General features: G+C 44.1%; 1 protein-coding gene across 3 annotated transcripts; it reads left to right on the top strand.

Moving 5' to 3' along the window:
• Window positions 1-4,429: 4,429 nt before the first annotated feature.
• Window positions 4,430-15,185, top strand: dtwd1 (DTW domain containing 1). Of its 3 annotated transcripts, XM_072470679.1 has the most exons (6): window positions 4,470-4,741; window positions 7,021-7,184; window positions 7,408-7,721; window positions 10,191-10,334; window positions 10,672-10,987; window positions 13,136-15,185. In XM_072470679.1, exons 3-6 carry the CDS (start codon window positions 7,434-7,436, stop codon window positions 13,366-13,368), a joined length of 981 nt encoding a protein of 326 aa, XP_072326780.1. In that variant the 5' UTR covers window positions 4,470-4,741; window positions 7,021-7,184; window positions 7,408-7,433; the 3' UTR covers window positions 13,369-15,185. The 3 variants fall into 3 exon arrangements, with proteins under 3 accessions (XP_072326781.1, XP_072326780.1, XP_072326779.1); XM_072470680.1 differs by lacking the exon at window positions 7,021-7,184 and having other exon boundaries at window positions 4,430-4,522; XM_072470678.1 differs by lacking the exon at window positions 7,021-7,184 and having other exon boundaries at window positions 4,471-4,741.
• Window positions 15,186-15,557: the final 372 nt, after the last annotated feature.

Below are 15,557 nucleotides of genomic sequence, written 5' to 3'. Positions count from 1 at the left end.
TTTCTTTGCCCAACTCTCCAATCTATCTATATTTTGCTGTATTCTCTGACAGTCCTCCTCGCTATCTGCAACTCCACCAATCTTAGTATCATCTGCAAACTTGCTAATCAGATCACCTATACCTTCATCCAGATCATTTATGTATATCATAAACAACAGTGGTCCGAGCACGGATCCCTGTGGAACACCACTAGTCACCTTTCTCCATTTTGAGACACTCCGTTCCACCACTACTCTCTGTCTCCTGTTGCCCAGCCAGTTCTTTATCCATCTAGCTAGTACACCCTGAACCCCATATGACTTCACTTCTTCCATCAACCTGCCATGGGAAACGTTAACAAACGCCTTACTGAAGTCCATGTATATGACAGCTATACCCTTCCCTCATCAATTAACGTTGTCACTTCCTCAACGAATTCTATTAGGTTTGTAAGACATGACCTTCCCTGCACAAAACCATGCTGCCTATCACTGAAAAGTCTATTTTCTTCCAAATGTGAATAGATCCTATCCCAAAGTATCTTCTTCAACACTTTGTCTACCACTGACGTCAAGCTCACAGGTCTATAATTCCCTGGATTATCCCTGCTACCCTTCTTAAACAAAGGGACAACATTAGCAATTCTCCAGTCCTCCTTGACCTCACCCATGCTCAAGGATGCTGCAAAGATATCTGTTAAGGCTCCAGCTATTTCGTCCCTCGCTTCCCTCAGTAACCTGGGATAGATCCCATCCGGACCTGGGGACTTGTCCACCTTAATGCTTTTTAGAATACCCAAAACTTCCCCCTTTCTTATGCCGACTTGACCTAGAGTATTTAAACATCCCTAGCCTCAACATCCGTCATGTCCCTCTCCTTGGTGAATACTGATGCAAAGTACTCATTAAGAATCTCACCCATTTCCTCTGACTCCACGCATAAATTCCCTCTTTTGTCTTTTAGTGGGCCAATCCTTTCTCTAGTTACCCTCTTGCTCCTTATATATGAATAAAAGGCTTTAGGATTTTCCTTAATCCTGTTAGCCAAAGATATTTCATGACCCCTTTTAGCCCTCTTTATTGCGGTTGGAGACTCATTAGGTTGGAGACTTGGGCAGAGAAATGGCAAATGGAATTTATTCTGGACAAATGTGAGGTAATGCATTTTGGTAGGTCTAACATAGAGGGGAAATATACTGTAAATGGCAAAACACTTAGGACTATAGAAAGATCTTGTCATGCATGTCCACAGATCTTTGAAGGTGGCAACACAAGTGGACAAGGTAGTCAAGAATGCATACGGAATGCTTGCCTTCATTGGACGGGACATAGAGTATAAAAACTGACAAGTCATGCTACAGTTGTATAGAACCTTGGTAAGGTCGCACTTGGAATATTGTGCACAATTCTGGTTGCATATTACCAGAAGGATGTGGAGGCTTTGGAGAGGATGCAGAGGAGGTTTACCAGGATGTTGCCTGGTATGGAGGGTGTTAGCTTTGTGGAGAGGCTGAATAGACTCGGACTGTTTTCATTTGAAAGACGGAGGTTGAGGGGTGACCTGATAAGAGTTCTACAAGATTATGAGGGGCATGGATAGAGTGGATGGGCAGGCACTCTTTCCCAGGGTGGGGGAGTCAGTCAGTCACCAGGGGGCCTAGGTTTAATGTCCGTGGGGCAAAGTTTAGAGGAGATGCGCAAGGCGTTTTTTTTACGCAGAGGGTGGTGAGTGTCTGGAACATGTTGCCAGGAGAGGTTGTGGAAGCAGATACATTAACGGCATTCAAAAGGCATCTTGGCAAACATATGGATAGGGTGGGTATAGAGGGATACGGCACAAGGAAGTGCTGAGGGTTTTGGAAAAGGTTGGTATCATGACCGGTACAGGCTTGGGGGGGCTGATGGGTCTGTTCCTGTGCTGTATTGTTCTTTGCGCTTTGTTTTAATGCCACTTACCAGAAACTCGATGAATTGGTACAAAATTATGCCTCAACATTGAAAATTCTGGCAAAAAAGTGCATATCTGGTGCTCTCACTCATAAGGGACTATATAGTGTGTGAATAACAGCGATGCTATATGCAAGCAGTTGCTCCACAAAAGAAACTCACGTTAGAATCCTCCATTAGTATCTGCAGCTAAATGAGCAGTCTGAGAGGAGTATCAAGGAATTAAGGAGAAATGGGAAGTTTCCTTGGTACAGAGCATAGCCTGCCCGAATTACAGTGGTTAGCACCAACAAAAAAGAAGCACAGGCTTCACATTTAATACGTGTTGCAATGACTGCGGAAAATTAAATCACTTTGCCAAGTGTTGCGGGTCAAAGCCTCAGCAACTTGACACCACCACACGTCATGTTGCAGCTGGCTACCCCTCCAAGCTGGAAGTAAATTAAAACAACCATAGCATTGAAGCCCTTAAAACATTCTACTGCAAAAGTGTTGAAAATTGGGGAAAGGTGAAACAGTCACAATGTTAAACATTGCTAACAGCAATGCCAAATTTAAAATCAAAATCGTCACTGGGGCAAAATGCAATGCATTGTTGAAGCTGCTTCTGTGGGAAATCGAACCCTGTTAAGGGTTAAGGGTTATGGTGTTCGGGCCGGAAAGTGGAGCTGACTCCACAAAAGATCAGCCATGATCTCATTGAATGGTGGAGCAGGCTCGAGGGGCCAGATGGCCTACTCCTGCTCCTAGTTCTTATGTTCTGTGACACACTCTAGTCTACCAACAAAGTAAATCTCATTGCATGTGGTGGACAAACCATACGCACGCAAGGCACAGTTACCCAGGACAAGTTCCTGCATGCAGGACAAGTTCCAGTGCCATGTAGTCAACCAGGATTTCAAACCGTGCTGGGTCTCCAGGACAGCATTGCACTAGGAATTACCTGTCAATAGTTCATTCCCTTTTACAGTGACGTAACTGGACACCTCCATCAACTTCTCCACCAGGATGTAGAATGGTGTTGGCAAGAGCACTACAATGCTACATTCAACAAACTTAAGGATGTGCTGTCAGCCCCTCCAGTGCTACACTACATCGATGTCCAAGCACCTGTGCTCCTATCAGCAGATCCATGGCTGCCCCCTGCCAACCTTGAAACTGATCAACAGTCGGTCATCACCATTGTGGCGGTACAGTGGCACAGTGGTCAGCACTGTGCCTCACAGCGCCAGGGACCCGGGTTCAATTCCGGCCTCGGTTAACTGTCTGTGTGGAGTTTCTCCTCGTGTCTGCATGGGTTTCCTCCGGTGCTCTGGTTTCCTCCCACAGTTCAAAGATGTGCAGGTTAAGTGGATTGGCCATGGTAAAATTGTCCCTTAGTGCTCAAAGGTTAGGTGGGGTTACAGGTTTATGGGGGAGTGGGCCTAGGTAGGGTGTTCTTTCAGGTTGGCGCAGACTCGATGGGCTGAATGGCCTCATTCTGAACTGGTGGGATTCTATGACTGTGAAAAAGCCCCTCTGCACTGCATCACCACGCCTGCAGCGGATGATACTCAAGCTCCAATGCTAAACCTGTGTGGCCTACAAGTGTCAATGTCCTCTCCAGGACTTACTTACAACCACCACTGTGCAGGCAGGTCACGAGGAGGGCTATGACAATATGACAATTCAAGTGTTGTCACCTGCAGAATTTGCACATTCTCCTTGGATTGGATTGGATTTGTTTATTGCCACGTGTACCGAGGTACAGTGAAAAGTATTTTTCTGCGAGCAGCTCACAGATCATTAAGTACATGGTAAGAAAAGGGAATAAAAGAAAATACATAATAGGGCAACACAAGATATACAATGTAACTACATAAGCACCGGCATTGGATGAAGCATGCAGGGGTGTAGTGTCTGCGTGGGGTTCCTCCGGTTTCCTCCCACAGTCCAAAGATGTGCAGATTAGGTGGATTGCCCGTGCTAAATTGCCCCTTGGTGTCCAAACGTTAAGTGGGGTTCCAAGATTACAGGGATAGGGCCGGGGAGTGGGCCACGGTAGGGTGCTCTTTCAGAGGATCGGTATAGACTCGTTGGGCCGAATGGCCTCCTTCTGCACTGTGGGGATTCTATCCTATGATTCTAAGTTGAATTTCAAACATGCAAGAAATGCATCAGAAAATTATGATCAAAAACTGACATCAGCAATTATCCCATTTGACGGTTAATTCTTGGCTCGAATCATTAAACCATGAAAATGGGCAGGCCCTCAATTCGAAACAGCCACATATATCCGATAAACTACTTGCAGCGATCATTCCTTAAACACCTTATTGTCTGCTGCTGATTGCAATGAGCTGCAGTGTTTACAGCCGAGAGAAGCGTCGAACCGAAGAACTCACAAAGCGAAGCGCCAGCCGATAGTTTACTGCTGCTCTGTTGCTATGCAGCCCTAACAACGGCCGCTTCCGGCGAGCACGGCGCACACCCGTCCCCTGTCCGCCGCAAACATTCCCGGAAACAATGGTTCCCATCCGAGGAAGGGACTGTGTGTGTGGGTGCGCACAAGGGGTGCCGGTGGCCGTGGTAACCGTCCGGTGTGGCTAAAACTGCGGTAAAGAAAACGAACTATCGTCGTGTTGTTTGGAATAAGGCGACTTTTTGGACTCCAGACCAGAGAGAAACAGACACAGCCTGATAGAGAAGGCCGGAGTTTGGCGCATGTGCTGTAGGGACAGATTTCATCCTTCGTTAAATTTCCTTTCACTGCAACATGAAGACACTTGTGGGCAAAGGACTCAGTGGGAGGAAACACCACTAGACACAGTGTCATGTGAGAAAGTTAATTTTTTCAAACTGTGCTGTCATCACGGTTAGAATTTACTGCAATCCGTGCTGCAGTCTGGAAATGGTCACAGTTCATGTCGAGGGGGATCTGGTGGGATGAAATGTGAGAACGAGGGGGAGGCATCGAGGGTTCCCCCTCGTTCTCACATTTTATCCCACCTGCCTCCATGCAAAGCATAATCCTCCGCAATTTTCGCCAACTCCAGCGTGATGCCACCACCAAACACATCTTCCCTTCACTCCCTCTGTCAGCATTCCGCAGCGACCGTTCCCTCCGAGACAATCTAGTCTACTCCTCCAGTACCTCTCCCATCACCCATTGCAGCTTCCCATGCAATTGCAGAAGGAGTAACACCTGCCCCTTTACCTCTTCCATGCTTACATTCCAGGCCCAAAACACTCGTTCCAGGTTAAGCAGCGTCTCACTTGCATCTCTTCCAATTTGGTCTACTGCATTCGCTGCTCCCAATGTGGTCTCTATGTCGGCGAGACCAACCGCTGACTGGGTGATCGCTTTGCTGAGCATCTTTGGTCTGTGCGCATTCAGGACCCTGACCTTCCTGATGCTTGCCATTTTAACAAAAGACCCTGCTCCCATGCCCACATGTCTGTTCTTGGCCTGCTGCAATGTTTCAGTGAAGCGCAACGCAAACTGGAGGAACAACATCTCATCCTCCGGTTAGGCACGCTACAGCCTTCCGGCCTGAACATCGAATTCAACAACTTCAGATGATCAGCCCCACCTCGACCCATTTGTTTTCATTTCATTTTAACTGTCTTTTACCATTTCTTTCTTTCTTAATATACATTTAATTTGCCACCCCCCCCCCCCCATCTTATCCACCTTTCTCCTCTTTCCTTCCCCCTTCCCCTCCAGTTCATCCTCTGATGTTAGTTTCCCTGCTGTTTGACCTTTCACATCTTTTGTCCTCTCTGGGGACTGCCATTAGCACTCTTTCCCCTTGGTTTCGGTGGCTATTAGCACCCAGTTTTCCCAGGGTTTGTGTGGATATGACTCATCTTTCATTCTCACTCCACAGTATAAATATTTCCCACTTTCTCTGTCTGTTAGCTTTGACAAAGAGTCATCGGAGTCGAAACGTTAGCTCTTTTCTCCCTACAGATGCTGCCAGACTTGCTGAGATTTTCCAGCATTTTCTCTTTCGTTACAAAAACCTCAATTAGCCCTACTTGTCTTGCGCCTCCTAACTGCTCCCAGGGCTAATTCTGTGAACTGCAAACCATGGGGCGGGATTCTCCGACCCCCCGCCGGGTTGGAGAATCGCCGGGGGCTGGCGTGAATCCCGCCCCCGCCAGTTGCCGAATTCTCCGGCACCGGAGATTCGACAGGGGCGGGAATCGCGCCGGTTGGCGCCCCCCCCCCCCCCCCCCCCCCCCCCCCCCAGCGATTCTCCGGCCCGGATGGGCCGAAGTCCCGCTGCTGGAATGCCTGTCCCACCGGCGTGGATTAAACCACCTCTCTTACCGGCGTGACAAGGCGGCGCGGGCGGGCTCCGGGCTCCTGGGGGGGGGGGGGGGGGGGGGCGTGGGGCGACCTGGCCTCGGGGGGTGCCCCCACGGTGGCCTGGCCCGCGATCGGGTCCCACCGATCCGCGGGCGAGCCTGTGCCATGGGGGCACTCTTTTCCTTTCGCCATGGTCTCCACCATGGCGGAGGAAGAAGAGACCGCCTCCACTGCGCATGCGCAGGGATGCCATGAGTGGCCGCTGACGCTCCCGCAAATGCGCCGCCCGGCAATGTCATTTCTGCGCCAGCTGGCGGGGCACCAAAGGCCTTTCCCGCCAGCTGACGTGGCGGAAATCAGTCCGGCGCGGGCCTAGCCCCTCAAGGTTAGGGCTCGGCCGCTCAAGATGCGGAGGATTCCGCACCTTTGGGGCGGGGCGATGCCGGACTGATTTGCGCCGCTTTTGGCGCCGGTCGGCGGACATCGCGCCGATTACGGAGAATTTTGCCCCGTATGTGGTCCAAACTGTAACCTGTCCCCTCTCTCAGCACCACCCAGTTAAATTGAAACCATTGACCCGTCTCCCATGATGGCGCAGCATTTCCAGGTTAATTGAATACTTTTAAATGAATTTAACGCTAACTCTCCAAACTAAACATTTCTCTGAAATAAAAACAGAAAATATTGAAAAATTCAGCAGGTCTGGTAGTACCTGTGGAGAGAGAAAAAGAGCTAATATTTCGGGTCCGTAAATCATACAAACTCCAAAATGTTAACACTCTTTCTCTTTCCATTCACAGTAGCACAGTGGGTAGCACTGTTGCTTCACAGCGCCAGAGTCCCAGGTTCGATTCCCGGTTTGGGTCACTGCCTGTGTGGAGTCTGCATGTTCTCCCCGTGTCTGCCTGGGTTTTCTCCGGGTGCTCCGGTTTCCTCACACAAGTCCCGAAAGACGTGCTGTTAGGTAATTTGGACGTTCTGAATTCTCCCTCTGTGTACCCGGCCAGGTGCCGGAATGTGGCGACTAGGGGCTTTTCACAGTAACTTCATTGCAGTACTAAATATAACCTCTAAATAATCAACTTGATCCATATGAACTAGATAGTTGTCACAAAGTGAACAGTGAAATACTAAAACAAAACATTCGTAAGACTAAAAACCAGTATGTTTTTTTTTCTTAATTACAGAGATAAATCTGTAATTATTCCTCACAATGTCATTGAGCTTGGAAAAAACCGTGAGAGTTGAAGACACACTTTGCACTGATGCAAGTAAATGTGAAGGTTCTGAAAGGCTGTATGCTCAACCAAGTGAAGCTGACAAACAAGAAGTCTCTGATTCTTTTAAAGATTTGAAACTGGCTTCCCAGACAATACTAGAAACACTCCAACAAAACGGTAGATCAAAATGTCCAAAATGCCAGAGCTCAAGGATGTTTTACTGTTACTCATGTTGCATTTTGGTAGATGGTGTGAATTCTGATGAGATACCTCGGGTCAAGGTTAGTAACCAAGGTTTTATCATCACTTGGGGTTGAATAACACAGAATTCACTGTGTATCATTTCCAATGTTCAGAACTTTAATGAGTATTTCAACTTTCAGCTAACCACACTATCCTGACTCTTCACCTGGATGTAAAATGCTATTTTTTTTATTGGTTCTGATACAGTAAATGAAAAGGAGTTTGTAGCTATTCCCCTCTCTTTAACGAGGGACAATTATAAACTGGCACTCAGAAGACTTGAGGGGCCGCAGTGAAATGGCAGAGTTCTTCCTCTTCTATGCTGCTCACGGATGCTCAATGTGAGTTCCGCCAGGAACACTCCCCTCCTGACCTCATTACAGTCTTGGTTCAAACATGAACAAAAGAGCTGAATGCCAGAGGTGAGAGTGACTGCCCTTGACATCAAGGCTGCATTTGACTGAGTATGGCATCAAGGAACCCTAGCTAAACTGGAGTCAATGGGAATAGGGCAGGGGGAGGAACTCTCCGCTGGTTGAAACCATACCTGTCACAAAGGAAGATGGTTGTAATGGTTGGAGGTCAATCATCTCCAGGACATCACTGCAGGAGTTCCTTGGGGTAGTAGTGCCCTAGTAGTGCACTTATCATTTTCGGCTCCTTCATCAATGACCTTCCTTCCATCATAAGGACAGAAGTGGGGATGTTTGTGGATGACTGCACAATGTTCAGTACCATTCACGACTCCTCAGATAATGAAGCAGTCCATGTCGAAATGGAGCAAGACCTGGACAATATCCAGGCTTGGGCTGACAAGTGGCAAGTTGCATTCGCGCCACACAAGTGCCAGGCAATGACCACCTCCTATAGAAGAGGATCTAACCATCGCCCCATGACATTCAGTGGCATTACCATCGCAGAATTCCCCACAAACAATATCCTGGGGGTTACCATTAATCATAAACTGAACTGGACTAGTCACATTAATACCGTGGCTACCAGGGCAGGTCAAAGACTAGGAATACTACAGCGAGTAACTCACTTCCCGAACCCCCAAAGCCTGTCCACCATCTACAAGTCAGGAATGTAATGGAATACTCTCCACTTGTCTGGATGAGTGCAGTTTTAACAATATTCAAGAAACTCGACACCATCCAGGACAAAGCAGCCTGCTTGATTGCCCAGCCTTCCACAAACATTCAAACCCTCCACCACCGACAAACAGTGGCAGCTGTGTTTACAAGATACAATGTCAGAACTCGCCAAAGTTCCTTAGACAGCACCTTCCAAACCCACGACCACTACCATCTAGAAGGATAAGAGCAGCTGATACCGGAGAACCCCACCACATAGGGGCTCCCCTCCAAGTCACTCAGCACCCTGACTTGGAAATATATCGCAGCTCCTTCACTTGCTGGAGCCAAATCCTGGAACTCCCTCCTGAACAGCACAGGGCGTACCTACACCTCAGGGATTGCAGTGGTTCAAGAAGGCAACTCACCACCTCCTTCTGAAGGGCAACTAGAGATGGGCAACAAATGCCAGCCTAACCAGTGATGCCCACATACCGTAAATGAATTAAAAAAAAAAGAAATCTAGCCATAGTGACTACAGAATGATCATAACATCATTCTTAGAGGTTTTTTTAAAAAAATGTATTTTTCATTCAAAAATATATAAATAACATTATGTATTCACACTCTCGTGAGTTCATGATTCTGGATGAATACTTTTCTTACTTTCTCATCACGACCTATCTGCCACTGGATTGGAAAATCATACTTGCAACATTGGAGATGAGAAAGTCTGTGATTCATCATGTGTTTGAGCAGATTGTTTTCTGCAATGATGAAAGTAGTGACATATTGGAAATTTGGCCATGTAGAGTCACAGCTGAAATTGATTCTGTACATTTACGATGCCCCCACACACATATTTCTGATAGGCATCGTTTGTTCTTCAACCACTGCCACGTAGAACTAGCCCAGTATACATGACTTCAAACTCCCATTAGACTGCTGACATTTGGTGCCCTCTTAAGTAATCTTGCAAGAATCCCATTTGTAAATTGTTACCTTTTCAGAGCGACTGGGGATACAGATATACCTACATCCCAGGAGCACATTTTTAAAAGTATGATCTTTTGCCATTTAATGAGATTTTGCTGTGAGCAAATTGACTGCTACATTTTCTTGCAGAACAGCAGAAGACACACTTTCAGGTTTAGCACACTGGGCTAAATCGCTGGCTTTTAAAGCAGGCCAGCAGCACGGTTCAATTCTCGTACCAGCCTCCCCGAACAGGCGCCAGAATGTGGCGACTAGGGGCTTTTCACACTAACTTCATTGAAGCCTACTTCTGACAATAAGCAATTTTCATTTCATTGCATTTCAGACATCTTATGTACATGACAAAGACTGTATAAGTGCAAGTTTGTTTTTAACAATATTTTGTGCCTATTCATTTTGACCTTGTTAAAAAGGTTACAGTATATTTTCCGTTACCAGCTCCCTTTGAAGATTGATATTATCAAACATCCTAATGAAACTGATGGCAAAAGTACTGCTGTACATGCAAAGCTGTTGGCTCGAGATGATGTCAACATTTACACATATCCCTGCATGCCAGAAATTGACGAGGAAAAGCATGAAGTAAGTTATCAAAAAACACACTTTCTTTACCCAAGACGATGTGGTACCTTTTATAGTTCATCGGTCTGTTTTAGCTTGATACTACATCCCATTTATCTAGGAGAATTATTTAGAATTTCCCTATTAATGCCGTTCAATAACACGATCGTAAGAGTTGTGTTAGGTCGGTTCAAGGTCAGATCGTGGAATCCAGCTTTCCCAGCTGCAGGATTTGCATGATTAGAGCATCCAAAAAACTAAAAGTTTTTCACAAAAAAAAAGTCAGTCTGTTTTATCATTTTGTAATAGTGTGTCATTTTAATCCATCTTTATTTGATACTTAACTTCTCTGTTTTAGGTTGTAGTGGTGTTCCCTGGTCCAAAATCAGTTCCCCTTGAAGATCTTCCCAAGCACTTATCTAACATTGCTGTTCAGAAATCTGTTCCTACAAAACCTTCCAAGTATGCTGACAGCCTTGATGAGAGCATAACTTTGGAAGGACCAGAACGTAAACGTGCAAAACATGACCACAACAGCTTGGATGCCAGAAACCCAACAGAAGAGCAGGATGCTGAAGAATTGAAGATCAAAATGGCCTCATTAAAAAGGGTGATATTTATTGACAGTACCTGGAATCAAACCAACAAAATAATCACCGATGAACGTCTTCAAGGTACCGTGTAACCTAGAGCATTAAATGAACAAGAATTGTCCATCAAAGATGTTTCTGTCTTGCACAAAAGCAGAATCACCAAATATTCTAATCTGACTAATAAATAGCTGATCAGATAAAATTGTTGCCACAGACCTTTTTATTCAACAAATCAGTTCACTATCTTTCACATCTACTTCAAGGCAGCTACAGAGAAATTGTACTTAAATTATTTTGTTCTCTCTCATACTAGCGTGAGTACAGGCACTTTACAAATGGGTACAATGAAAATGGATTTGGATCACAATGGGCCCTAATCACAAAGATGTAGTTTGTGGCTTAGGTTAAAGTTTGGGTGGCACGGTAGCACAGTGGTTGCTTCACAGCGCCAGAGTCCCAGATTCGGTTCCCGGCTTGGGTCACTGTGCGGAGTCTGCACCTTCTCCCCGTGTCTGCGCGAGTTTCCTCCGAGTGCTCCGGTTTCTTCCCACAAGTCCCGAAAGGCTTAGGTGAATTGGACATTGAATTCTCCCTTAGTGTACCCGAACAGGCGCCGGAGTGTGACGACTAGGGGATTTTCACAGTAACTTCATTGCAGTGTTAATGTAAGCCTACCTGTGGCACTAATAAAGATTATCATTATTATTGTTTGCCATGAAGTCTTTGGTAACATGATTGATGTAAAGCTTCATCATATCGTGCAAAGTAAAGCAAAGCGAGATGGGAGTAATGCTTTGTTTCAGAAATTGCTGCCAGGTGTTCATTTGTTTCCAGATTAATGTCATGATAATCAATTTACCATCTATGATCTTGGTTCATGTTACTTTTAAAATTGTAAAAATTTCTTTGTGAAAAATTGCATAGAATTATATCAAATATACAGTACAGAAAGAAGCTATTCAGTTCATGCCAGTGTTTACGCTGTATTTGAACCTCGCCTCACTCTTCCTCCTCTAATTTTGTCAGCATAAGCCTCCAATCCTTTCTCCCTCATATAGTTATCTAGCTTCACCTTAAATGCATATATACTGTTCACCTCAAATGCTCCCTCTGCTAGCAAGTTCCAGTTCTTACCATTAGTCATTTTGTCTAAATGGCCTGTTTAGTTTCTTAATGATTACCTAATATAGATGGTCCATAGTTGTGCTTTCCTGCAGAAGTGGGACACTCTCTGTGACTACTCAATTGAAATCTTTCATAATTTTAAAGGCCTCTATTAGGTCACCTATCAGCCTTCCCTTTTTAAGAGAAAAGTGGCCTAGCCTGAACAGACTTTTTCTGATAATTTTCGTAAGACCATAAGACGTAGAAGCCAAAGTAGGCCATTCGGCCCACCGAGTCTGCTCCACCATTCAATGAGACCATGACTGATCTGAGATGATAAACCTCAACTCCACATTCCTGCCTTATCCCCATAACACTTTATTCCCTCACTGATTAAAAATCTATCTAGCTCAGCCGCTAAAATAGTTAACGACCCAACCTCTGAGAATACTGCTGTTTTAAAGTCAAGGAAATTAACAACAGGTTTACCGCTACTGATCATTATCCAAGGATCCTATTAAAAGTATGTGTGAATGCTGAGCTGGACACAATCGGGTTTGGTCTTGATGTCTGATGTCATGTTAAAAGTAGGTTTATATAATGAAATATAGTCACTGTAGTAATAAAGCCGGCATCTTCAGAACAAGGGGAGATGGTGGCTTAGTGGTAATCCAAAGACCCAGGTTAATAATCTGGGGACATGGGTTCAAATCCCACAACGACAGCTGGTGGAATTTAAATTCAATTCATAAAATCTGGAATTGAAAGCTAAGTCTCAGTAATGCTGATCATGAAACTATCACTGATTCTCAGTGATGGAAACCCCATCTGATTCACTTTTATGTCTTGTTTAAGAAAGAAAATCTGCCATCCTTCCTTGGTCTGGCCAACATGTGCCTCCAGATGCACAGCAGTGTGGTTTACTATCAAAAGACCTCAAGGTCAAAAAAATGCTGATCTTGCCAGTGGCATCCACATTCCACGAAATAGTGCATGAAAAAAAACAGGAAGGAGAAAATGTTGGCATCAAAAAAATTATTGCTTACACTGACTTGGTGGAAGTGCATATTAGTGTTGACAATTCTCACAAAGCTTAAATATTTTCTTGTACCCTTTACTTTGCAGAATTACTTCATGTTGAACTAAGGACACGAAAGACATGTTTTTGGCGTCGCCAAAAAGGAAAACCAGACACATATCTTGCTACAATTGAGGCCATTTACTATTTTCTAGTTGATTATCATAGTTTGTTTTTAAAGGAGAACTATAACGGGGAATATGACAATCTGCTTTTTTTCTATTCATTCATGTACAAACTAATCAACAAAGCTAAACAAGCGGCTGGAAAGCGGAACTGAACTGGAAACTCACTGGTGACACTTCTACAATTTGACGTTTCATTAAGACATTATAATTTGTAGGCTAGAACTATATATACATTTTAGTAAATTCTGCCTTTTTGATATCCATGATTAAAACTTGTACAGCTTGTTTAATTATCTATTGGTCTCTGAACTTTAATGAATTAAAAAATTTAGAAAGTGCTTCTTTCAGTACAAGGTGTTTGAAAATTATAATCAATTATATGAGAAATATTTTAAGTTACTAACCAATGGGTGGGATTTTCCAGTTGAGCCTGCCCGAGAGTGGAAATTCCCACACAAGGTCAACAGACTAGTCAAGGTCTGTCAAATTTTTCATCCCGTTTGCGACGATTCCCGCAGTGGGTGGTACAGAAAATTTTGCCCCAAAGTACTGTATGTTTTTCAAATAAAAGCCTTGTTCGCAATATCTCGACTTTTTAAAACCAGCTCGCAGAATTTGCTCATAGAAGTGGCCTTTCTATCAATAACATGGGTTTATCAAGTCGAATTTGGTGTAAATTCAGGATTGGTTGAAAAGCATGGAGTCTGAACTAATGACCAAAGTGAAACACATTTTGATATCTGCGAGGTTAAGAAAAACAACTGTTAATGAAACATAAACAGTTTTAACACAATAGCAACATTATGAGAAAGATCATATAAAGGAACAATTATGTTGATTCCAATCACTGTCCATACACTAAATTTATATTTAGTTTCCCATTAATGACACACCATTGTGGCAGACTCAGTAGTGCAAACAAGGTTTTTCTAGGATTTGCATAGCCCTGCCACTAAAGTTAGGACGGACTGGCAGAAGGATCTTGGTGGATGAATTTCCACAGTATATTTTGCCTTGTTGATTAGAAGTCATGATTCTGCTGTGCCGATGGGCAGTCTCTGAAGATGAGCAAACACTTATACTTTCCCTTTTGTCATAACCTCAGTAGTTTGATAGGGTTATCCCACAGGAATATGTTGCTTATAATTCATCCTAATACACAAGGCAGATCTAGATTCTCAATCTTTGGAAGGTAGTAATTGGTAGTTGCCAACTGATCACTTTAAAACATTGTTTATCCATTGTAATTGTCTGCTAATGTTATTAGCATTAGCTCAACAACCAAAAGGGTTCTAGGACAGTGGTGGGAAACCTAGGCTAGTGAATGGACCACAAGTGGCCCTCCTTCATCTCAGTGGCCGCAAGATTGAAATTGGACCATGACCAAGATTAAATGCATTTAATACACGCCACATATTTCATAATGCTTAATCATTTATATATTAATAGAACTATCATCACCTTCAAACGGTCAAAATAAATATTTAAACTTTGGTCGCAGAGGAAATGCATGGCTCTCACAGTCAATGTTGTGTGCAGTCAGCAAGCACCTCACTTCACTCGCCCTTTGCGTGTGTAGCAGTTCAGTCATACTGGTAGGGAAGAAAAACTACGCCGACAGGAATCAACAATGTGGCAACCCTGCGCATGGGTAACGGTCAAAAGAAATTCTCGTGAGCCGCACTTAGCATCCAGGTGGGCTGCATTTGGCCCCCGGGCTGCAAGTATCCCACCACTCTTCTAATATCTTGCTCTGGTCCCAGGGTCTAAATAACCCAATTAGGGATGGTATGATGCAGCAGGTTATTTGTCATTTTGAAAGACTCTTGGAATGGTAATTATATTAAATCAATATTACTGAAGCAGCATGCAAGCACAATGTAACATTCCTCACTGACCTGCTTTGGGTTAAGACCACCCACATTTACTTTGCATTTTGGAGTTGGCTGAATTAAAATTTATGACCAAAGACCGCTTTCATTTTTTCTTTATGGAGTATTTACTTTATAAAAACATTGCTATCGCAAGTGTATTACAAATTTAATACAAGCCAGAACTAAAGAGTGACGTTTGCTGGGATGTTTTATAAGATTCTATACCCGTTGTTTATCTTGAATTTTCACTCTTTGCTGGCAGAATGATTAGAGAAGAAGCCAAGGTCTAATTGCCCACAGTACTACACACTCTGCCAAGGTCTTGTTTGCAGACTTCACACTCACCGCAACACTTTCATGTAGACATCTGAAATTTATCTTGATTATTTTATTCTATCGTAGGCCTATTATGCCCTTCAATATTTATGAAGATGGATGATCACATTTTTCAAATGCTTAATTACTTT

Source organism: Scyliorhinus torazame, chromosome 12, assembly GCF_047496885.1.
Source record: "Scyliorhinus torazame isolate Kashiwa2021f chromosome 12, sScyTor2.1, whole genome shotgun sequence".
Classification (NCBI taxonomy): domain Eukaryota; kingdom Metazoa; phylum Chordata; class Chondrichthyes; order Carcharhiniformes; family Scyliorhinidae; genus Scyliorhinus; species Scyliorhinus torazame.
The sequence above is the reverse complement of the archived record's forward strand: the minus strand, read 5'-3'. Positions and strand labels throughout refer to the sequence as shown.